The 24660-nt window shown below is 35.5% G+C and overlaps 1 protein-coding gene across 1 annotated transcript; it reads right to left on the bottom strand.

Annotated features, from left to right (window-relative positions):
* Nucleotides 1-425: 425 nt before the first annotated feature.
* On the bottom strand, nucleotides 426-22544 carry MOB4 (MOB family member 4, phocein). The gene is made up of 7 exons (XM_077745780.1): nucleotides 22486-22544; nucleotides 14098-14198; nucleotides 9443-9485; nucleotides 9170-9256; nucleotides 3729-3808; nucleotides 2586-2697; nucleotides 426-2461 (listed from the first exon to the last, which is right to left on the bottom strand). Exons 1-7 carry the CDS (start codon nucleotides 22510-22512, stop codon nucleotides 2330-2332), a joined length of 582 nt encoding a protein of 193 aa, XP_077601906.1. The 5' UTR covers nucleotides 22513-22544; the 3' UTR covers nucleotides 426-2329.
* Between the last annotated feature and the right edge of the window lie 2116 nt (nucleotides 22545-24660).

Here is a 24660-nt window from a genome sequence, read left to right as displayed (position 1 = left end):
GAGTTACAAGTAAGTTGACTATAGGAGCAAAATTCATGGAAAGTTTTAACTTTTGGATCTACAGTGGATAATCAAAAAAAAAAAAGTGCAGACTAATTTCCTTATTGCAGAGAGCCACGAGTTTTCTTTTCCTCCTTTCTTAGAAGATTTACCGTAAGTATAAACCAATCTTTTGTCAGGCTAATTTCTTTAAATACCACTTTATGTACATACATGTGTATCTTCCAAATTCTGTTAAGAGTATTAAGGAAAAACAGTAACTGTTTCATTTAGGTCCAATACCTAGTATAGTGAGTCAATTTCATGGTACAATGAGTATGAATAAGACCTTAATATGAATACAAAAGCAAGCCTACCAACTGTTTTCTTTTTGGGGTAGATTTTTTTATGATCAATTCCAAACACACAGTACAGGGAAAATGGAATGAGTAAGAAAAAACATACTTTATTTCCCCGTTAACACCAAGTCATATTATTCAGAATGTGTTTCAACATACTTAGCCAGATCACCAATCCCAGCCACGGCCTTAGTTCAAATGTTTACTAAGAAAATAATCAAGCAACAGAAATCCATTGTGAGACACCGTCTAGAGAGAACAACTACATTGCTATATATAATTTATTAACTTAGTAGTTTAGTCTCTCAATAGTTAGCAAGTTTGTGTAAAAATTACTCTCCCCATTGGTTTATAGTGACATTAATATAAATGCATAATTTCAAAGTCAACATTGCTTTCACTATGAACGTAAAACTTCTTAAAAAGATAGTTGTGGGTTAAAGTAAAGACTGGCTGCTGGGATAGCACTGTTCAAGGCCAAATACACTGCCAGGCTTGGAAACGCATAAATATATACACACACTCAGTTTGCTTCTATTTCCTACATTTTTGCTATATGTCCTTTGTTGTATAATACGGTATAAATGATTTCCTTAAGTTTGAAAAAAACCCAAGATGAATATATTTTCATCTTCATTTCAAAATAACGCTTTTAAATGAAAGAGTTCTCAATTGTTAACTTTGTTCAAGAGATGGATTTAAATATTTTCTTCACTACCTGTATAACTTTTTTGCCCTTAGTGCCTCATTACAACCAGTTTAGCAGTAAGACCTCCAGTGCTTTGTTAAAAATTGCATTCAGTAGATTATAAGGTTGTAAAATCTGCAGTTGAATCTTTCTTAAGATACTGAATTATAACAAAGTCCAAAAAATGTAGGACCATTCATCAACACCCTTGGAAGCTCTGAATTATTGCAAAAAGACTCACGTGTGCATATAATTCAAACATTAACTTTGTGGGGAAGAGATGTAAAATAAATACTACAATATTTTTCAATTCTTTAAATGTTTCTTAGATGGCTAGATGAAAAGATTAGTATTACTAACAGGAAGAATCAAACTATTCTAGAGTGCTTTCCAAGTAATTAGAACAATTTTGCAAAACAAAGATAAGCAAGAGTCTATGCCAATACATTTTTCTGTAGTGTAATTGCTAATATGAGGTATAATCTGTAAGCAATTAATACAAATATAAATAGGTATAAGCCACACTAAATCACATTCTGGTGAAAAGCTTCTCAGCTACTGTGGTTTGGGTGAGGAATTAAGGGAAATGAGAAGGGCAGGGCAGGTTTCCAGTGGGAACGTCATTTACATGCCTTATCATTATCATCATCTCGTATCTTAACAGTCCACTGCTGCAGAAAGGTAAATCCTTTGCAAGTATGCTGGTCTAGAATATAGTCTGTGTAGCACAGTAAGATTACTTAGGTATTACTAATACTTCATTTGCATTTGTATTTGGATTATACACATAATCATATATGTGTATCAAAAACTATAACCAGAATTTGAAAACACTTTCATCTCACTTTTGGAAAGTTAACAGTTAAGACTGAACTATGTACTACAGGATTTTCTAGAATATCTAAACTAGGGGTAGAACCAAAGGAAAACATTACTATTTCTTTAGTAAATGGCTAAAGCTCACTCATCTTTTTCATAGACGGGTTTATCTGATGAGGATTGTAATCCAATGATTGTTTAGCAGCAATTTTACCAAACTGCAAATTCTTTTATTAACAGGCATTATAAACAGATAATACTAATCTTATTTAAAAACCATGAGTGCCACACTGGTGAATATACAGCTCATGAATAACTTAAAAAGTATTTCCCATTTTAAAAGGCAACACTCAGCATACAAAAACCTATACTAAACAAAGATGCTATAATATGGATACATGATTGATGTGTCTAAACAATATATATACAGTACATAATTATTGTTAATTATGTGATCAGTATATTTTTTTCTATAATATTCCCTTCATGCTTCACTTTCCCCAGAAACCGAATTCTGAACTTCCTCTTCTAAAATTGGTACGATCAGGTTATCCTTGGACATCAAATTATATTTCATCACAAATTTGGTAAACCGGTGACACAAAAATGTTTCATTCTGTAGAGAGGAAGAAAAAAAGATATTTTACTATTCAAAACCAAAAAAACCTAGATATAATATCAACGTGTATTATTGTTATTCTGATAAGAATGCATCAGGGTAATTAGTGAAATATACTTACTTCATATTCATCAAATATCTGTCGATGATGAAAATAAGCATGTGAAAATATTCTGTAAATCCTACGGCATACTGATCCTAGTTTTGCTACAGATGATTCCTTTATGCTAACCCTAGAAATAGGAAAGAAATCAGATTCACAGAGCTAAACAGATCTTAGAACAATGTTCTGTAATCTTCTCAATTCACAAGTGTGGAGACTTAAACCTCAGGGAAAAAAATGACCAATGTAAGGTCACAGAGCTAGTCAGTGGCAAGGGCAGAAACTAGGACCCCTGTTTTCTGCTCCTGGGCCAGTGCTCTTCCTATAGAATCAGAGTGCCTAAGATATTCAGTGTGGTAAGTTTTGAGACTTCATTAAAGTTCAATGCAATTAAATCCCCAACAAATCAAAATTTACTAAAACATAACATTTACAACATTAACACTTTGTCCACTACAGATGATTAAAACTACTAGAAGGAATTATTACTTTATTCTACAGAATTTGATTTTTTTCAAACAAAAAAGTCCTTGCATATTTTTGTTATTAAAAATGTATACAGGATACTGAAGCAAAAAATAGTATTTTTAAACATATTTTACATGAGCTCTCTGAAGTTGATATGGGGGGGAGGGAATCTCCAAATATATCCATCTAATAATAAATATCTTAACAGAATAAAAGGCCAGTAACAAACTTCACCAATAATATATTACAATATGCAGAAGCTTTTTCCCAGATCTTAAAAATCTGTAAGCAATGATAAGGAATTCTTCAAAAACAAGCAGTCCAACTTAGGAAATTGTGCTCTTCGGGCATGCTGTGTAAGGGGAGGTTCGCTCTGTCACAGAGATTCAAAGAAGTGTGTAAATTCGACAACTCTAAAGCAGGAGAGGGAGAGCCCTGCAGAATGACGCACAGCAGCAGGAACTACCCTTGACTAAACTGGCCTGTGAGCTGTGCGAGCCAAGTCCTGCTGCTTCGAGTTATACACAGCCTTAATTTCAAAATTTGAGTAAGTCTGAACTAACTAAATATACAACAGCTAAAAAGAAAGAGTTTAAAGAATACAATTCATTAAGTAGCAACCTAGTTTGTTTTAATAACATCTTTTAAATTAAATCCAAAAAGTTTAACACCATGTTTACAAGTTTTATTTACCTGCTGGGAAAATATTTATTGCTATTCAGAAGACATGCAGCACCATCAAGTGTGTGTCTAGTATAGTCTATTGCAGGACACTATAAAGGAAAGGATATAAAAAATGCATCAACATAGAGATCTACCTCTTACATGAGGTCTGTTATACTGGTTTTATTTCAAAAACATGAGCATGTTTGAAGAAAAATGTCTTATATCAGAATGACTGTAAAATTCAATGTTACAACATATAAAGCTACATTATAAAAAAGTAAATCAGGTAAAATTAATTTTAATGATATAATTTATTTATCTCTATATACCCCAAATTATGTCAACATATAACTGATATAGAAATTATTAATGAAATTCTTTGGGGTATTTCAAAATTAACATGTAACTCACACACCATAAAATTTCTCTTTTTAAAAATGTTTACTGCTTTGGGGTGGGGCAGAGAGAGAGAGAGAGAGAGAGAGAGAGAGAGAGAGAGAGAGAGAGAGAGAATCCCAAGCAGGCTCCACACTGAGCCCTGACATGGGACTTGATATCATGACCTGAGAGGACACTTAACCGACTGAACCACCCAGGCGCCCTGGCAAAATTTCTCTTTTAAAATGTACAACTCAGGGGCACCTGGGTGGCTCAGTCAGTTAAGCGTCTGACTTCAACTCAGGTCATGACTTCATGGTTCATGAGTTCAAGACTCACGTTGGGCTCTGTGCTGAAAACTTGGAGCCTCGAGCCTGCTTTGTATTCTGTGTCTCCCTCTCTCTCTCTCTCTCTGCTCCTCCCCCATATATATTCTGTCTCTTTCTCTCTAGACAGTAATTTAAAAAATAAAATGTACAACTCAGAAGTTTTTAGTATATTCACAAATTTATGCAACCATCATCAACTACATTTCTGAACAATTTCATCACCTGAAAAACAAACCCAGTTATCAACTAGCAGTCACTTCTCATTCTCTCCTCCCCCTAACTTGAAGCAACAATTAATCTACTTTCTGTCTTCCATGGATTTGCCTGTTATGGCATGAATATTACTTTTGATTCAAAATGTTTTTATACTTTGTTTTTAATATATACAAAAATGCTGTAATCCCTTACAGACTTCATTCTTTTCTATGGCTGAACACTTTTCCATTCTGTGCATGCATATTTTGTTTATTTAATCATCTTCAGTTGAAGAAAATTTGGTCGTTTCCATGTTTGGCTATCATGGATAATGTGACTATATCAGTGTACAAGTTTTGTATGGACATGTGCTCTCATTTCTTTTAGGTATATACCTAAAAGTGGAACGACCAAGTCATATGGTAACTATACTTATCATTTTAAGGAACTTCCAAACTGTTTCCCAAAGTGGCTACAGTATTTTATAGTCCTATCAGCATTGTATGACAATGCTCTTTTCTTCGCATCCTGGCCAACTCTTGTTATCTTTTATATTTTCATCATTCTAGTGGATGAAGTGTAAGCCATTGTGGGGTGTGTCTTTTCTTTTTCCATTTAAAAAAAAGAAGTGGTAAAATATATTTGAGATGAATTTTGCCATTTCAACCTTTTTTTAAGTTTATTTATTTTGAGAGAGAGTGTGGGGGAGGGGGCAGGGATGGAGACAGAGGGAGAGACAAAATCCCAAGCAAGCTCCATGCTGACCTAAGCTGAAGTCATACACTTAACTGACTGAGGCACCCAGGTGCCCCCTCCTTCGTCTCAACCTTGTTTAGATGTACAACTCAATGGCACTAATTACATTCACTACTGTGCAACCATCAGTACTATGTGCTTCCAAAGGTTTTCATCATCACAAGCAGAAACTCTATAAACCTTTAAGCATTAATGTCCCATGTCCACTATCCCCCAACCCCTAGCAACCTCTAATGTACTTTCTACATCTATGAATTTGCTCTTTATAGATATATCATGTAAGTAGAATCATGTAATATCTTTCCTTTTGTGTCTGGCTTATTTCACTCAGCATTATGTCCTCCAGGTTCTATACCACTGTAGCATGTTATCAGAACTTCCCTCTTTTATGGTTGAATGATACTCTGTTCTATACATTCCACTCTCATTGTGGTTTTGACGAGTAATGATGTTGAGCATCTTTTCATGTGCTTATTGGCCATTTGTTTATCTTCTTCAGAGAAATGTCTATTCAAATCCTTTGCTCATTTTTAACTGGGTAATCTTTATTTTTTTTAAGTTTATTTATTTGAGAAAGAGTGAGTATGTGCATGAATGCCCGCAAGTAGGGGAGGGGTAGAGATGGGGAGAAAGAAGATAATCCCAAAGAGGCTCCAAGCTATCAGTACAGAGCCTGACACAGGGCTCAAACTCACAAAACATGAGATCATGACCTGAGCCCAAATGAAGAGCTGGATGCTTAAGTGACTGAGCCACCCAGGTATCCAATTGTGTGTAGTTGCTGAGTTGTAATAGTTATGTATCTGGATATCAGACCCTTATCAGAAATGTGATTTATAAAAATATTTTCTCCCATTCTGTAGACTGTCTTTTCACTTTCTTGACAGTGTCCTTTGAGGCAAAAATTTTTTTAATTTTGATAAAATCTGAATATTTTCTTCTATTACTTGTGCTTTTGGAGTCATTCATATTTAAGAAATTACTACCTAGTCCAAGATCATGAAGATTAACACATATGTTTTTTTCTAAGAGTTTTATAATTCTAGTTGTTATATTTAGGTTTTTGAACAATTCTGAGATAATTTTTGTATAAGGTGTGAGTCAGGGGTCTAACTTCATTCTTTTGTATACAGATACCCAGTTATCGCTTAATGAGATATTTGATGTTGTCTTCTTGTACTCTTTCAAATAGGTATTTTATTTCATACTTTGAGCACATCTCAGTTTGGACTACCAACATTAAATGCTCTGTAGCTGCATGTGGTTCATGACTGCTATTATATCAGTCAGCATAAATTTAGATCTTTGATTCGTTTATGGGAAAAAAAAAACTTTTAGCTGCTTCCCTCCATCTCCCTCCTTATTTAACTCTCCGTTAAATAATCCTATTTCTTATCATTTGTAACAGGCAAAAGTTAGCAAATATACAAGGTTACCAAATAAGAAGTAATTTGTTCACAAGCTTTTATAAATTCTACTTTGCCAAATATGTATTTATAATGCTACTGCAGTCTGCATGTGACTGAAAGGGCCAGTAGATGGTAACAAGTTACAACCTTTGTCACTTACAGTCACTATGTACAATTAACTCTGTCTGTTGCATTAACACTTTAATTCTCAAGAACACTGAGTAAATCATCATTGGTGCTGAGTACCCTGCCTCTTCCACTTTAGAATCCTCCTCGTTCTTTTAACCCATAAGAGCAACTTTCTTAGTTCCTAATTTGTTAGCTGCTATTATTTCCTGACTGCACAATTATTCCAAGAGTTCAGAAAGTATCCTTTCAAATTTTTCTTTTGTATTTTTACAGAAATCCCTTTGCATTCAACTACCACTTGAAAATTCCACCATCATTCATCTTTCCTTGACACAATTCAATGGAGCTAGTCTTCTGCAACCAACGTTACAATTTTAAGACTCATTCACGGGAACCAAATGCAGATGATCATCCTATCTTATTAATCAAGAAAAAAGCAGATATGACAATGACAGTCTATATAAATCTCATAATACATCACAAACTGGGTATCTTTTCCATTCTCAAGTGAGAATTATTCATCTTTACTATTTGCCAAAATGAAACTAACTTTCTTGATTCAGTTTCCTAATTGCAATTATCACATAATTCACTATATTATATGTAGCCAATTTCAATAAATTATCAGTGAAAGTATGTAGATTTTCCCAGATATAAAATGATACACAATCTTAATATTGCTTCAATTAACTAACACACAAAAAAAGTAACAACCTGAATAAAATCAGTCATTCAAATAAGTACTATTTGCTTAGACAGGTACCAGATACTCCTTATTTTGGAGAACTTGCTTTTTCAAATAAAAGAACACCAGATGTTAATTTTGCAACTGGAAAGTCACTTGTGTTCAAGCCTTAGAGGTCTATCAATAAAATGATCATTTGACGGTCTATAATTCTGCAGAACTGGCCTAACCCCAATTATTTTCAATGAGTAAATGTACTATAGGAATGCAGATCAAGGAAAATGCAATGCATAGTTTAAACAAACTAGCTGTAATTTTTTAGATAAACTAAGGAAAACTGAGTATGTAGTGGATATTAGATAATATGAAGGAATTACCTGTAACTAAAAATGTTCTATAAACAATTGCAACCTCCTATACTCTCACCATGACAAAAACTAAATGAGGAGAAAACAACATGAATAACTTTTTCAACGTAGGATGAATTATGGATAGGAAAATCATTACGGTGGGTTTCAAATGATAGTAAGAAATATAAGGGATGCCTGGGTGGCTCAATCAGTTAAGGGTCCGACTCTTGGTTTCGGCTCAGGTCATGATCTCATGGTTTATGAGATTAAGCCTTGCAATGAGCTCTGTGCTGACAGTGCGGAATCTGCTTAGGATTCTCTCTCCCTCTCTCTGCTCCTCCCCTGTTCGCAGTCTCTCTCTCTCTGTCTCTCAAAATAAATAAACTTTAAAAAAATATTTTAAAAAGTAGGGAAAAAATACTGACCTTTAAGATTACAAAGCCCAAAAGCAACATTTCTTTAATAGGTAACGCATCAAACTTGTAATCACCAACAGTTATTCCTATCAAAAGAAATTATGGGGCTCCTGGGTGGATCAGTCAGTTGAGCACCAGACTCTTGACTTTAGCTCAGATCACGATGTCATGGTTACTGGGACTGACCCCTATGTCGGGCATGGAACCTGCTTAGGATTCTCTCTCTCTGCTACACCCCCTGCACATGCTCTCTCATTAAAAAAATTGTAACTAAACCAAAAAACTAAACATGTATATCTCATCCATTATACATTGGATACAGGATATGGTAGATGTTATTCTGTAACAGGCAATGAATCATCAAGTGAGTTCTAGCCCATGATATTATCCAATTATGAAAAGTGATCATCATAAATCCTAAAATAGCACTGTGGCAATAAACTTAAAAAGAACTCCAGGGGCGCCTGGGTGGCTCAGTCAGTTAAGCGTCCGACTTCGGCTCAGGTCATGATCTCACAGCTCGTGGGTTTGAGCCCCGCGTCAGGCTCTGTGTGGACAGCTAGCTCGGAGCCTGGAGCCTCCTTCAAATTCTGTGTCTCCCTCTCCCCCTGACCCTCCCCTGCTTACGCTGTCTCTCTCTCTCAGAAATAAATAAAACATTAAAAAATTTTTTTACGAAAATAAAACAAAAAACCCAAAGAACTCTAAACCAAACCACAAAATAAACAGTGAACTAAAACACTAAAAATTTATTGACCACTTTCTTGGAGAGATTTAGATTATGATGATTTTATTATTCATTCTATTTCATAATGTCTCACCTCTTTTGGAGTTTTATGGGCTGCACAAAGAAAAATCCATTGTTCAGTTGCTGTCATCTGAGTACATGTATCTGGATGGCATTCACTCTGTTAGAAATGGTTACATTTCTTAATATGTAAAACAATGAAAAAGTTTATCATTTGGGTTACTACGCCCCCATGTAAAACTACAGAATAATTAGAAATACTGGGTAAGTCTCTGGAAGCACTTAAAGTTACAAAAACAGAAAACAAATCAGAACTTTCAATAATAGCTTTAACTTAAAATATTACCTGAAGTTTGACAGCAAGTCCATTTAGTTCAAGACAGAATTGCCTAAAAATGCAAGTATATAAATGAAAAGTCTCATCCATTCTTCACATTACTTTTAGAATACTAACTGTAAAAACAGAATCCCATCAGTACCATCCTTCCTTTCTCGTCACCACTGTCAACAACATCTGAATTTACATGGCATATTTCATACAGAAGCATACAGATTAGTAAGCAAAACCCAAAACAACAACCCTAGTAAAATAATGTTCAATATCAGCCTTCAGTGAGCTGATCATAATTATACACTGGATATTGGTACAATTTTTCAGAATTTGGAAACAGTTACCAAAATGCTTAGGAAGTATATAAATTTTTTTACTAAGTCACTCTCCTAAAAATCTATTCTAATAATCAGAATTACATGCAGATAAATGTACAAAGATTTTCACAGAAAGTGTAAAAATTTTTTTGAAACATTCCAAATAATCAGCAATTGCAGAGTAGTAAAATGTTGGTATATACATAAACAAAGGATATATATTTATATTAACAATAAGATTCCGGTTATATTAAATATCATGTACGTATCTAATACAAACATATATAGAGAAAAAAACTAGATGTTTTAAATACCTGTACAAGTTTTGTTCTGATTACAAACAACATGTTCCTTAAGAAAACTTTAAACATGATCAAATATATAATGTACAACAAGAAGGTCCTTCATAATTCCACCACCTCTTCCCAAAAGTTAATTATTATTTACATGCAACTTTGATTTTCTATGCAAAGATTAAAATATATTGGACTGTGTGATACACAATTTTTTGACTTGCTTTTTGGTCACTTAATAGAGTAAGCATTTTTTTCATGATATACTCTTCTTCTAAAACTGCCAAACAGAAATTATAAAGCCTAGAACAATTCTTGGAACATAGTAAATGTTCAAAATATATTTTTTAATAAATGAAGAATGGAGGAAATTGCACAACATCAAGATCAACATTTCTGACAAACTTGTTATTTTTTATGAAAAGACCATTAATCCTCTATGTCACTAAGATAACTTACTTTAATAGCTGTCAAGATACTGAACGCACTCCCTCTAAAAATCTTACCAAATTAGTTAACCACTATTATGTTTCCTCAACAAATGGGAACAGTCTGGTTCCCTAAAAATGCAAAGCTAAAACTAGTTATAGATTAAAGAGTCCCAAAAGGGAAAAAACAAAAAACCCCACACACATACATGAAAGAAAAACTATAGAAGAAAGTAAATAAGGAGTCAAATTATCTGTTGTCTGTAAATGCATTTCATTTCCAGATCCCTAATAATAATGCTGTTCTTAGATCACAAAAATAACACTATTTCTGAATCACCACATCACTCTCTACTGCCCCATACCTATAGGGTGCATGCCAAGTTTTCAAATTGTTTTCCACTAAGTGGTAATAAAGACAGTTGGTGAAAAATAAATTTCCCATCTAGTTTAACTCACGTATAGCCAAAAGCAAAATTACGCTAACTGATTAGGCAGTGTTTATGGGGACAATCTGTGGCACACAATGGAAATCTAATAGCTTCCAATTAATTAAGTATAGGGCTGACACGTAGAGTTGTGCAGCTGAAGAGACAAGCTAGAGCTGATATCCAGCCTACACTCTAATCTCTAAACCATACATCCTGGCATAGGATTGCATCCACTCAGAAGGGGAATCTCTTCCAATTACAAAGGTTTCATATGGGCTAGTGGGAGATTTGAATGAAGTCCCAATAACATCATAATATAACCAACTATATTAACCAATAAGAGCAACTATTAAGCCTCAAATCAATTACATCAAGTACTTGCAAAAAACCAAAAAGCTACTTTTGAAATTCTTCTTGGTCAACTATAAAGATGTATACATTATGATGAAGATAAAAAAGAATACATATGTGAGATTTAATACATAAATACAAAACCTAAATAAAGTGGCTACTACTCAGGAAAAAAATGTAAAAACAACAGTGCCAGGACAAATGGAATATGCATAAGATTATATGTTTTGTATATTGCATATTTTATAGTCTAATTAAATATGGAGGAAAAGGTTTTCATAGATCTGAAATTAAAATCTTATATACTATAAAATCAGCCCTCAGTTGTTAAGAATTATGCTTGTAAGTGAAAAAAAAATCCCCACTTATTTTCATCATTAATCCTAACAGGTAAGTAAGTCATTATTTTCCAAGCTGATTAAAATAAGGCAGAGGGGCACCTGGGTGGCTCAGTTGGTTAAGCGTCCAACTTCGGCTCAGTTCATGATCTCACAGCCCATGGGTTGGGTTGAGCCCCAAGTCAGGCTCTGTGCTGACAGCCAAAGCCAGGAGCCTCCTTCAGATTCTGTGACTCCCTCTCTCTGCCCCTCCCCTGCTCACATTGTCTCTCTCTCTCTCTCTCTCTCTCTCTCCCTCAAAAATAAACAAACATTTAAAAAAATTTTTTAAAAAAAAAAAATTTTTTTTAATTAAATTTTTAAAAAGCAGAGAATATACACTAAAAGTGTTATTTTGTTTTTATAAGAATGGGAAAATATCTACATTTTCATACTTTCAATTATCATGCATTGAGATGTGTTTTTATTTTTATTTATTTACTTTTTTTTAATATTTTTATTTATTTCTAGGAGAGAGAGAGAGACAGCATGAGCAGGGGAGGGTCAGAGAGAGAGGGAGACACAGACTCTGAAATCGGCTCCAGGCTCTGAGCTGGCAGTCAGCACAGAGCCCAACGCGGGGCTCGAACCCACGAACCGCGAGATCATGACCTAAGTGAAAGTCGGACGCTTAACCGACTAAGCCACCCAGGTGCCCCTTGAGATGTGTTTTTAAAAAACTGTCAGGGGAACCCAGCTGGCTCAGTCATTGGAGCATGCGCCTCTTGATCTCAAGGTTGTGTATTTGAGCCCCATGATGGGTGTGGAAATTATTAAAAATAAAATCTTTAAAGAAACTAGATCAAGGAGTCAAGTGATTTGTCCAAGAAACCAGCAGAGTACAAAGAAGTCTTAGCATCCTGAAATTGCTGAACTGTTATGACAAGATATTATGTCTTAGCAATGTCTAGATAACAAGTCAGTAGCATCAAACAAATCAAACAAAAAAACACACAAAAAAACCCATCAGACCAAACCAAGCCAAACAGAAAAACAGTGCCCAGTCTACAGTCTGTGGCACTCATCACAGAAAAGTGGTCTAATTTATTCAGGGAAAGTCCTATTTCCATTTCACTTATTATTTAAAAATTAATAAAAAAGAAACAAACCCTGGGGCACCTGGGTGGCTCAGTCGGTTGAGCATCTGACTTTGGCTCAGGTTATGATCTCATGGTTTGTGGGTTCGAGCCCTGCGTCAGGCTCTGTGTGGACAGCTAGCTGGGAGCCTGGAGCCTGTCTTCGGATTCTGTGTCTCCCTCTCTCTCTGACCCTCCCCTGCTCATGCTGTCTGTCTCTTTCAAAAATAAATAAAACATTAAAAATTTTTTTTAAAAAGTAACAAACCCTAATGAACATCTACCTCATGCTATATTCTTTATATTTAACCTACCAACTCAGCTCAGCTCCCATTTACAGAGAAGCTCACAACTTCAAGAAATAACTTAGCAACTTAAGGATTAAGCTGCTTTTTTTAAATTTTTATTTTTATTTATTTTGAGAGAGAGCCAGTACATGCAAGCAGAGGGAAGGGCAGAGAGAATCCCAAGCAGTCTCCAAGATGTCAGCATGGAGCTTGATTCAGGGCTCCTTCTCACAAACCACAAGATCATGACCTGAGCCAAAATCAAGAGTTGAGCACTTAACTGAGCCATCCAAGCACCCCTAGCATTAAGCTGTTTAAAGTTAACTCTTGTTAACTAGTCATTTGCTAATCATCAACTTTCTCATTCACAGGGTATCTAAATTTCCCAAACTCCTTCAGAATTACAATTAATCTTTATTTACCACAGGGAAGACTGAAAATTCACAGTAGTTAACAGGCAGCTCATCAGACACCAAACCTAGACCAGAGCCTTGTTGTGTCCTTTATAGAGAAATAAAAGTTTATCATGAGTGGAGAAATAGAAACAATTCATTTCTGGTTAAGGAATAATTTGTGGTTAAGAAAAACTGCATAGGGGCATCAGTATGATACCAACTTGGTCTTGGGATCATGGGGATCATGGGTTTGAGCCTCATATTGGGTACAGAGATTACTATAAAAAAAAAAAAAATGAGCCTAGATGGCTCATTTGGTTAAGCATATGACTTCAGCTCAAGTCATGATCTTGTGGTTTGGGAGTTCAAGCCCTACATCAGGCTCCATGCTGACAGTGTGAAGCCTGCTCAGGATTCTCTCTCCCTCCCCCATCTCTCTGTCCACCCCCTACTTGCGTGTGTGCTCTCCCTCTCTCTCAAAAATAGCTTTAAAAAAATTATGTAAAAAGATAATAATGCCCAAATCCAGAAATGTAGAAAACAATCAGTAAATAACAAAATTGAAAATTTTATAATACTGAAAACATAGAAGCTTTAAAATTTGGCTTTTTAGTCTACGATTACATAATGATTTTATTTATGATTCATAATCATCAATTAACGGTTATTTTTACTAATGGAAATCCTACTATTTTGATATATCATAAATACTTACCTTAAATGTTCATATTTCCATACACCTTCATCTTGGCCTTCAGGTGGTTCAAGAATTTTGTCAATATTGGAACAATCTGCTCTTATGTTCTGCTGAATATACTATAATAAAAAAGTTCCCATCGTTAATTAAAATAATACACTACATGGCAAATCTTAAATATATTTAATTTTTGAATACATGATTGCTCCTATGTTTCAACTTTTTGGGGTTATACACAAAATGGGAAATCAAGTACAGAATCATTGTTCCTAATTTGGAAGAAATGAGGTAACCCTTACTTATGCTTCTCCAACTTAACTTCTTTGGGATAAGATATATTACATAAATGCAGACATGGTACTTACTAAAATTGGATGTGGGGTCAAAACTGAAACTATAGGGGCACCTGGGTGGCTCAGTCGGTTAAGCTTCTGACTTCGGCTCAGGTCATGATCTCAGTGTTCGAGGGGTTGGAGCCCCGCGTCTGTGCTGACAGCTCAGAGCCTGGAGCCTGTTTCAGATTCTGTATCTCCCTCTCTTTCTGACCCTCCCCTGCTCACGCTGTTTCTCTCTCTCTCTCAGAAATAAATTTAAAAAAAATTTTTTTAATTAAAAAAACCTGAAACTATGATTTTCATAAGGACATAAAATGTAAACAGTGTAACTGTGGTACATAATGCATGATTCCATTAATATGAATTATCTAGAATAGGCACCTCTATGGAGACAAAAAACAGCAGTTGTTAAGGACTAGAGAAAGAAGGGGATGCAAAGGAGAATGGAGATAACAGCTAATGTGAGGGAGGTTTCTCTTGGTGGGGAATGAAGATGTTCTAAAATTAAACTGTGGTGATGGTGTACAACCCCGTGAATATCCTAAAAACCATGAATGTATATTTTAAATGGGTGACTTTATGGTATATGGTATCCAATAAAGTCGTTTTAAAAAATGACTAGCAGAGGGGCACCCGGGTGGCTTAGTCGGTTAAGCGTCCGACTTTCGCTTAGGTCATGATCTCACGGTTCATGGGTTCGGGGCCCACGTCGGGCTCTGTGCTGACTGCCAGCTCAGAGCCTGGAGCCTGTTTCAGTCTGTGACTCCCTCTCTCTCTGACCCTCCCCTGCTCACGCTGTCTCTCTCTCTCTCTCCTAGAAATAAATAAGACATTAAAAAAAAAAAAAATGACTAAAAGAAACGCTAAGTTAAAAAAAAAAGCATGAACATTCACTTTTAATTTAAATAAATAAAATTAAATAAAAATTTCAGATCTTTTTAATGTTTCATGCAATAGATGATTTAAATAATCTAAAATCTGAATAGGTCAAATAAGACTAAGATACCTAATTACAGAAACTTAATAACTAAAAGGGCTTGTTATGCCAAACTATTTTGCCTATTCTCAGGCAACCTTTCTTGAAAATTAATGTCAAAAGCTTGCTCAAAAGATTTTAATGACTCCCTAATGCCTATTTAAACTACTCTCCCTGATTTTCTGACCCCATCCCAAGTTCCAAAGTTCTGCATGAAATTCTCTCAAGTAGACAGAACCAACTTCTTTACCTTTTCCACTGGCCACCTCAAATTCCATACAATTCTTTCCAAATTCCCTTTCCCCCCACACACTCATTTTTCCTGATTGTAGTGCTCACAAAACTCTGACTTCCTACCACATCTGTCACTATATAATCTAAATTAGCCATTTGTCTATGCACGTTTATCTTTCCTGCTCCCATTATACCGTCTACAGAACTCTTAAAAACGTGTTTATATTTAATAAATAGCACTTATTTATTTTTTAAAGACTCCCTAAAAAAACATTTAAGTTTTGTTTTAAATTTTAGTATTAGGACCTGGCACATAGGAGATTTTTAACAAATTTTCATTGTCTTTTCCTAAACTACATTACTTGAAATTAAGGATAAAGATGCTAATTACCTGAAATGTTGAAACTATGGAGGATTACGGATGAAAAAATTTACCAAAAATGAAGTGAAGATTCTGATTCTTTAGTATTTTCTGGTGATCCCCAAAACAGTTTGATAGTTAGGCACACAAAAATATATTCTCTGCAATACAGTTGGCTCATAATGAATACTAATTCTTTAACCACAGGCTTAGTAACTGAATTTACTCAAAATTATTAAACTTTTTATAAGCAGAGTTAAAAGTTGTCAATCTTCAGGGAATCTAGAATCCTTTTATTGATGACAATACATATAAAACAACTAAGAGAACAGGGGTATCTGAAGCAGGTGTCTGGGTGGCTCAGTCAGTTAAGCATCCGACTTTGCTCAGGTCATGGTCTCATGGCTGATGAGTTCAAGCCCTATGTCAGGCCGTACTGATAGCTCAGAGCCTGGAGCCTGCTTCAGATTCTCTCTGTCTCTCTGCCCCTCTCCTGCTCATACAAACACTCTCTAATATAAACAAACATTTTTAAAATTTTTTTAAAAAGAGAGAGAGAGAAAGAGAACAGGTGGCTCAGTCAGTTGAGTGTCTGACTCTTGATTTTGGTTCAAGTGATCATCTCACGGTTTGTGGGTTTGGGCCCTACATCAGGCTCTGTGCCGACATGAATTCTGCTTGTGATTTTCTCTTCTCCCTCTCTCTCTGCCCCTCCACCCTTGCATATGTGAGTGCATGCTCTGTTTCTCTCAAAAATAAATATAACTTAATAAAAAAAAAGAGAGAACAGAAGAAATCCTTAACTTTCAAAGAAAACAAAAGTGTGAGTCCTCCATACTTTTATGGAAATAGAGACAGCCATCATTTTAAATGAGCTAAGAAAAGTAAATGTCCTAGTAGCAGCTGGGTGGCTTTGTCAATTAAGTGTCTGACTCTTTTTTTTTTTTAATATTTATTTATTTTTTGAGAAAGTGAGACAGCGTGAGCAGGGGAGGGTCAGAGAGAGAAGGAGACACAGAAACTGAAGCAGGCTCCAGGCTCTGAGCAAGCATTTAGCACAGAGCCCGACACGGGGCTCGAACCCATGAACTGTGAGATCATGACCTGAGCCGAAGACAGCTACCCAACCGACTGAGCCACCCAGGCGCCCCTAAAGTGTCTGACTCATGATTTTGGCTCAGGTCATGATCTCACTGAATCCCAATCGCTGCTTGGGATTCTATCTCTCCCTCCCTCTCTCTGCCTCTCCCCCACTTCTACTGGCTCATGTTCTCTCTCTCTCAAAATAAATAACTACTAAACAGAAAACTAGGGGCATCTGGGTGGCTTAGTCAGTTAATCACCCGACTTCGGCTCAGGTCATGATCTCAGAGTTCATGGTTTCGAGCCCCATGTAGGGTTCTGTGCTGAGTTAGAGCTAGAGCCTGCTTTGTATTCTGTGTCTCCGTCTCTCTCTGCCCCTGCCCCACTCATACTCTGTCTTTCTCTCTCTCAAAAATAAACAAAAACATTAAAAAAATAAAAATAAAGAAAGAAAAGTAAATGTTCTAATGCTCCCTAAATATAACTTTTACCTTATGGAAATTTTTATACTGTTTCTGAGTTATTAGTACTATTGGCAATTTCTGTTTTATTATGAAAAGTTATTTTTATCATCCTCAAAACACCCGAAAACTAAAGACTTACAACCGCAATGTTACTCTATCCTCTCCCTGTCACACATAATGTGGTATAAATCTAAACTAGGAGTTTTCATGTGCATCACAAGATAGACAAACATGAAATAGGAAAAAAAGAATAAGCCCTATCATGAAAAGCTGTAATATTCTTAAGTACATTTTCAACATTATCTTTATTATGTTATTTAGTAATTCAATTAAATGGAAAACTAGTACCATTACTACATAAAACTTTTGCTGCTGAATTTTAATGCTAAAAGGCTTTGAAGCTGAGTAAACTATATAACTATTATTTAGGAAACTAGCTTTGGGGGTGCCTGGGTGGCTTAGTCAATCGGTTAAGTGTCTGACTTCGACTCAGGTCATGATCTCACGGTTCATGGGTTTGAGCCCCGTCTTGGGCTCTGTGCTGACAGCTCAGAGCCTGGAGCCTGCTTCGAATTCTTTGTCTCCCTCTCTCTCTTGGCCCTCCCCTGCTCACACTGTCTCAAATAAAACATTAAAAAAATTTCTTTTAATTTAAAAAAAGAAACTAGCTTTGTAATCTTTAAGAAATTCCACCCAAAAAAATCCAGAAGACAACCTTATAAGAAGAGTGTTCTTTATGCTTCCAAGAACTTTAAAATCCTAACTTACTACCATTTCTTGAAAAGAATCTTTTTCAGGTAGCTTCCAAAGGCATTACCACTTCTACCTGATACTGTCACCTGATCAAGCTCACTAACATTTCAGATGCTCTCAGTATACACTTAACTTCCCAGGCCTTTCCAGTCTCCTCAGTAGAGGAATACACTGTACCAAATTTCTAGACTAAGTTTAAAAAAAAAGCATGAAATTCTTCCTTCTGTTATGAAAAAGGCAGAAACATATCTTTCTAATGACTTATTCCTGTGGGCTATAATTATTAATAATTACAAAGATCTAGTACTGTGTTTTATATAAGACTTTTCCCAAAACAGTTTTTAGAAAACATATGGGAACAGTAAAATACCACACAAAAACATCTTATTGCTTCCAGTTCTGGGTAAGATGGAGTAAACACACATCAACTTTTCTCTCCCACTGTACAAAATCATAAAATCTGGACAGAATGCATGGTATGGCATTTTGAGATCTCTGAGGAACAAATATCAAAAAGAGGAGCTGGAAAGAACACTAGAATTCAAAGTATCACTGAACTCGCAGTGAGTCTGTGGTATTCCTTTTTCCCTCTAGTATCCCTGGCCTAAACTCAATCCAGGATGACACCCTAAATTGCGCTCTGTTGATGTTAATAGATCCAGGAGAAACTACATAGTTCTGGCTCAAAGAATGGAAAATGGCACTCCTAAAGCTCAAAAAGAATGAAAGCTGCTGGGTTTTTGCCCTCTGCTTTTTCTCCACTCTAGCCTATGCCTAAGACAATTCCACAATGGCAGCAAAAGTAGCTGGCAACAGAAAAATTCAAGGGACAAAATTCTCAAGAAGAGAAATCTTCCTCTCCATTTGATGGTGGGATCAAACCCTATTTCTTTTTCTCTTTTTGTCTTTCCACAACCACAGCACAATTCTAATAAGTGGTTACTGGATGGAAGACCAGAAAACGTGGGTCCTAGGAAACCAGAATGTATCAGAGAGATATTAAAGAGAGCAAAACTCAGAAATGTGACCCCATAAAGGTGTTCATGAACTCCAGGGCTCAATCCTAATCTGCACATGCTCACATGCATTGATCTGATAATTAGCATATGACAGACTTTGAGAATTGAACTATTGGATATACCTCCACCCAGGCTGACCACAGATTGGTCCACACAGAACAGATTCAAGGAGTAGCACAAAGGCTTTGAAAACTGAACCAACACTAGAACCTCGGTCTGGTTGGAACTTGCAACCTATATCTAACCAGGTCAAATACCTGCTAAAACAAAAATATCAACATTCTCCATGGGATTAAATAACACCAGAGTCTCAACATAATATTCGAAATGTCCAGAATACAATCCAAAATTACTTGGTATACAAAAAATATGTGAAAATCTCAATTCAAGAAGACGAATGAATTGGGGGACGGGAGTAGTGGAAAGCTGTTATTGTTTAACGGATACAAAGTTTCAGCTGTTAAAGATGAAAAAGTTCTACAGATAAAGGCTGTAATGATTGCACAATAATGTGAACATACTTAATGCCACAGAGCTATACATTTAAGGGGCCCTTTTATAGTGTAAGCTATACACTTAAGCTGGCTCAGTGGGTGGATCTCAGTTTCATGAATTTGAGCCCCACACTGGGGTAGAGTTTACTCAAAAAAATAAACAAAATAAAAAACTTTTAAAAAAGTACACTTAAAAGTGGCAAAATGGTAAATATAGTTACCACAATAGAGAAAAACAGAGTGAACAAAAAGTCCAAAGAAATACATGCCCAGACACATAATCAAGCTGCCAAAAACTAAAGATAAGCCAATGAAAAATGACACATGACATACAAAATATTTAAAACATTGCAGCTTTCTCATCAGTGACCATAGACAGAAGGAACTGACATAACATGTTCAAAGTGCTGAAAGAAAGAACTGTCAACCCAGAATTCTATATCTAACAAAAATACCCTTCAGGAATGAAGATAAATTAAAGACATTTTCAGATGAAAGAAAACAAATGATGTGTTATGTGGAAACTAATTTGACAATAAACTATCTGTAAAAAAAAAAAGAAAGAAAGAAAGAAAACAAATGATAATTTCTAGGCAGCAGAGCACTCTGACAGAACTGCTAAAGGAAGTCCTTTAGACAAAAGGGGGGAAAAATAATACCAGAAGAAAACTTAGAATATCAAGAACAACAGAAATTATAAATATCTGGGTATAATTATAATAGGCCATTCTCCTCCCCAATCATTTGAAATATGTTTGGCAGATGAAAGCAAAAATGTAACATTGACTAATGGGGTTTTCAATGTATATAAATGTAATACTGACAGGAAAAGCATAAAGGGATAATGGGATCCATAGGATGATAGTTTCTACTTTATATATTTCAAATATATTATATAGGGACACCTGGGTGACTCAGTTGGCTGGGCATCTGACTCTTGACATCGGCTCAGGTCATGATCTTGCGGTTGTAGGATCGAGCCCTGTGGCAGACTCTGAGCATGGAGCCTGCTTGGGATTCTTTCTCTCCCTATCAAAATAAACTTAACAAAGTATATTACAGGGGCGCCTGGGTGGCTCAGTCAGTTAAGCATCCGACTTCATCTCAGGTCATGATCTCATAGTTTGTGAGTTTGAGCCCCGCATCAGGCTCTGTGCTAACAGCTCAGAGCCTGGAGGCTGCTTCAGATTCTATGTCCCCTCCTCTCTCTGCCCCTCCCATGTTCATGCTCTGTCTCTCTCTCTCAATAATAAATAAACATAAAAAAAAAAACTTATTACATAAAGAGACAGCCAAAATTACAATTAAAATAGAATATTAACAATGTTCAATATGTAAAAAGCCAGATGAGAGGAAATGAACAAAAAAACCCCAGAGGGAACAAACTGAAAACAAATAATATGATGGCAGACCTAAATATAAACATATCTACCAATAACTAAGTCAATATTAAATGGCCTAAATAAACCAATTAAAAGACACAGACTATCACAAAAACAAGGAAAGAAACACAACTATACACTGTCTACAAGAAACTTACTTCAAATATAATGATATAGGTAGATAAAAGTAAAAGGATGGAAAAAGATATACCATACAAACATCAATCAAGAGGAAGCTTCAAGGAATGAAAGGTGGTTCAATATTTATTAAAAAAAAAAAGTGCCTGGCTGACTCAGTCAGGAAGCATGCTGAACTACTCACCTCCCCAATTTCAAAACTTACTACAAAACAATGTAGTATTGGTATATGGATAGACACAAAGACCAATGGAACTGCATGAGCTCAAAGAAATAAACCCCTACATACATAGCCACATAATTTTTGACAAGTGTGCCAAGACCATTCAATGAGGACAGCTATTTAAATCATTAAATCATTCTTAAGTGTACAGTCTAGTGACATTAATTACATTCACAATGCTGTGCAACCAAAGAAGAGCCCTGGACCCAATGGCTTCATTGGTGAATTTTACCAAACATTTCAAGAACGCCATTCCTGGGGCGCCTGGGTGGCTCAGTCAGTTAAGCATCTGACTTCTGCTCAGGTCATGAACTCATGGTTCATGAGTTTGACCCCCACACTGGGCTCTCTGCTGTCAGCACAGAGCCTGCTTCGGATCCTCTGTCCCCCTCTCTCCCTGGCCCTCCCCTGCTTGCACTCTCTCCTTCTCTCTAAAAATAAAGATGAAAAAAATAATAATAAAAATAAAGAACACCAATTCTCTTCAAACTCTTCTAGAAAACCAAAGAGAAGGGAATACTTCTTAATTCATTCTATGATTTCAGCCTGCCTGATAGCAAAGTCAAACAAAGACACTGGAGTAAAACTAGAAACCAGTACCCCTTATAAACACTGATACAGAAAATCCTAGCAAGCCAAATTCGGCAGCAAATTAAGAGAATTATATATCATTATCATGGGGGATTTATTTCTAGAATGCAAGGATGGTTCAACATACAAAAACTGACCTATATGCCTCATTAACAAAATGAAGGGGAAAAAAAATCACATGTTCATCTGAATTGGTGTATGTGACACCAATGGAAGACTGATAAAAGTTTTAAAAAGGCATTCTGTTTTTTCCATGGATTCTGTCTTGTGCTAAAAGATATAAGAATATTTAACTATGCCAAGGGAGGTAAAATGCTTAGGTTACTGGAGTTGCAAAAAACTATTGTTATTACCTGCTGAACAGCTAGTGTACTGTCCATTTCATCAAAGGATTCATCAGGCCAATTATAGAAATCCTATAAAAAAATTCATGGTTAAAGCACATACAAAGTTACAAAGAAGCAACATTACTTTCATTAACTTTGATTCTTAATACACTCAAGAAGAAAGCTCTCATACTATAAACATGATTATCAGTTGAGTGAATTAAAGGAACTTTATTCAATGTTTTTAAATGAACACCAAAATTTAGTTATTTAACTGAACTACAAGTTAAATTTTTCAACCATAAATCCCTAAACTTTTCATGGATTACCTGAGGAGATAAATCTATCACTTTTTTTGGTGTATAGTGGCTAACTATCTCTCAAAAAGTTAAGCTGAAAAAAAATTCTCCAAGCACTGACTCAATTTTTACCTACAGAGAATAGTTTGTGATGGTGCTGGCAATGGTGGTGGTGCTAGTAGTAGTTACTGTTCTGTAAGTACTATTTCAGACAGACATTATAAATTATTATTCCAGTTCCAAATGGTGTCTTAAATTTCTAAATCAAAATATAAGTTCCACCAAAAAGTAGTCAACCAGCCTTTATTAAGGGCAATTGGTACTTTTGTGGATCACCTTATACCAGTTCTGAAATTCTCTATAGGAAGTGCAGTTCACAGACATTCCCGTAAGTATATAAGAACCTTCCCATCTGACTGATTTTTTCAGCAAAGTCTACCTATGTATCCTTAGGCAGCACAATGCCAAACATATAGGAATTGCTTGATAATGTCTCTGGAGTAAAACTGAGGGAAACAGGAGTAGCGAACCAATGATCTGACCTATAACTCTGTATCAATCAACATGGGTAAGTCTGCAAACACCTTAAGCAAAGACTGGAGCAAAATGAAGAATTCAGTGTATGATACCACATGAATAAAAGTTTAAGAAAGTGCAAAGCATACTTATGGATACAATGCATACACAGTAAAAGTATGCAGAAAAGAAAAGGAATGGGGCACCTGGGTGGCTCAATCGGCTAAGCGTCCGACTTACGCTTAGGTCATGATCTCGCAGTTCGTGGGTTCAAGCCCCACGTTGGGCTCTGTGCTGACAGCTCAGAGCCTGGAGCCTGTTTCAGATTCTGTCTCCCTCTCTTTCTGACCCTCCCCTACTCATGCTGTCTCTCTCTTAGAAATAAATAGAACATTAAAAAATAAATAAATAAATAAAAATAAAAGGAATGACAATCACTATAATTTGGTTGGAAGAAGTGGGTAGACGATAGAAGAATGTGATAAAGAGGGATTTATCTATATTAGTAACATCTTAGTTATGAAGGGTAGATGTTAGGTATACCTTAAGTGTCTTACACTTTTCATATTTTTCTTTTTTATAGTTGCCCTGTATTAATGAAAATGAATTAACCTTGTTTTAATATGTCAGGAGGCGCACCTGGGTGGCTCAGTCAGTTAAGGATCCAACTCTTGATTTTAGCTCCAGTCATTATTCCATGGTTCCTGAGATTGAACCCTTCGTTTGGGCTCTGGGCTCACCGCTCAGAGCCTATTTGGGATTCTCTCTCTCTTTCCACGCCCCTCTTCTACCCCTCCCCCGCTAGAGTTCACTTGCTCTTTTTCTCATGTTATTTAATATTATATATTATTTAATAGATCAAGAAATAAAAATAACCTTCTAGAAGTTTTTCCACAATGTTTTCTCCTAGATAGCATCTAAATACAATTAAAGACTAGTTTTTTTAATTCTTTCCATGCAATTTATACTGAAAATGTTTTCCATCAATATGATTTGACTATTCTTTCCTTTAAAAAAATTAAGATAGTTTGTAAAATATTTTGTTTTAAAAGTATTAAAAAACACATATAGGAATATACAGAAGAGATATAAAAGTATTAGCTGGTAATCAAATGTTTTGTCTCATCATAACTGTCATATGCTTTAAACACTTACAAAAGGAACCAAAAACTGGCTTCATGAATATTCCCATGCATTGCAGGAAATAAACATTTACTGAAAACCAACTCTGTGCCTATATCCCAATCTAACCAATTAAAAAAATATACAACTAGAAAAAAAGGTAGGAAGATACTTCACCTACTCTGTTATAGTACTAAATAAATAATTTAGAATAGACCTATTTCACTTAAGGAAATCAATGTGACAGACAAGAAATAGGAAAGAA

Source organism: Crocuta crocuta, unplaced genomic scaffold (assembly GCF_008692635.1).
Source record: "Crocuta crocuta isolate KB4526 unplaced genomic scaffold, BGI_CrCroc_1.0 scaffold564, whole genome shotgun sequence".
Taxonomy (NCBI): domain Eukaryota; kingdom Metazoa; phylum Chordata; class Mammalia; order Carnivora; family Hyaenidae; genus Crocuta; species Crocuta crocuta.
This window is presented reverse-complemented; position numbering and strand designations above follow the sequence as displayed.

Coding starts and splice junctions, on each gene's coding strand:
- MOB4 (XM_077745780.1), bottom strand. CDS start 22,512: ATGGACAGTACACTAGCTGTTCAGCAG. Junction 9,486..14,097: donor TGGAAATATGAACATTTAAG/GTAAGTATTTAT, acceptor TTGCATTTTTAG/GCAATTCTGTCTTGAACTAA. Junction 9,257..9,442: donor GACTTGCTGTCAAACTTCAG/GTAATATTTTAA, acceptor CATTTCTAACAG/AGTGAATGCCATCCAGATAC.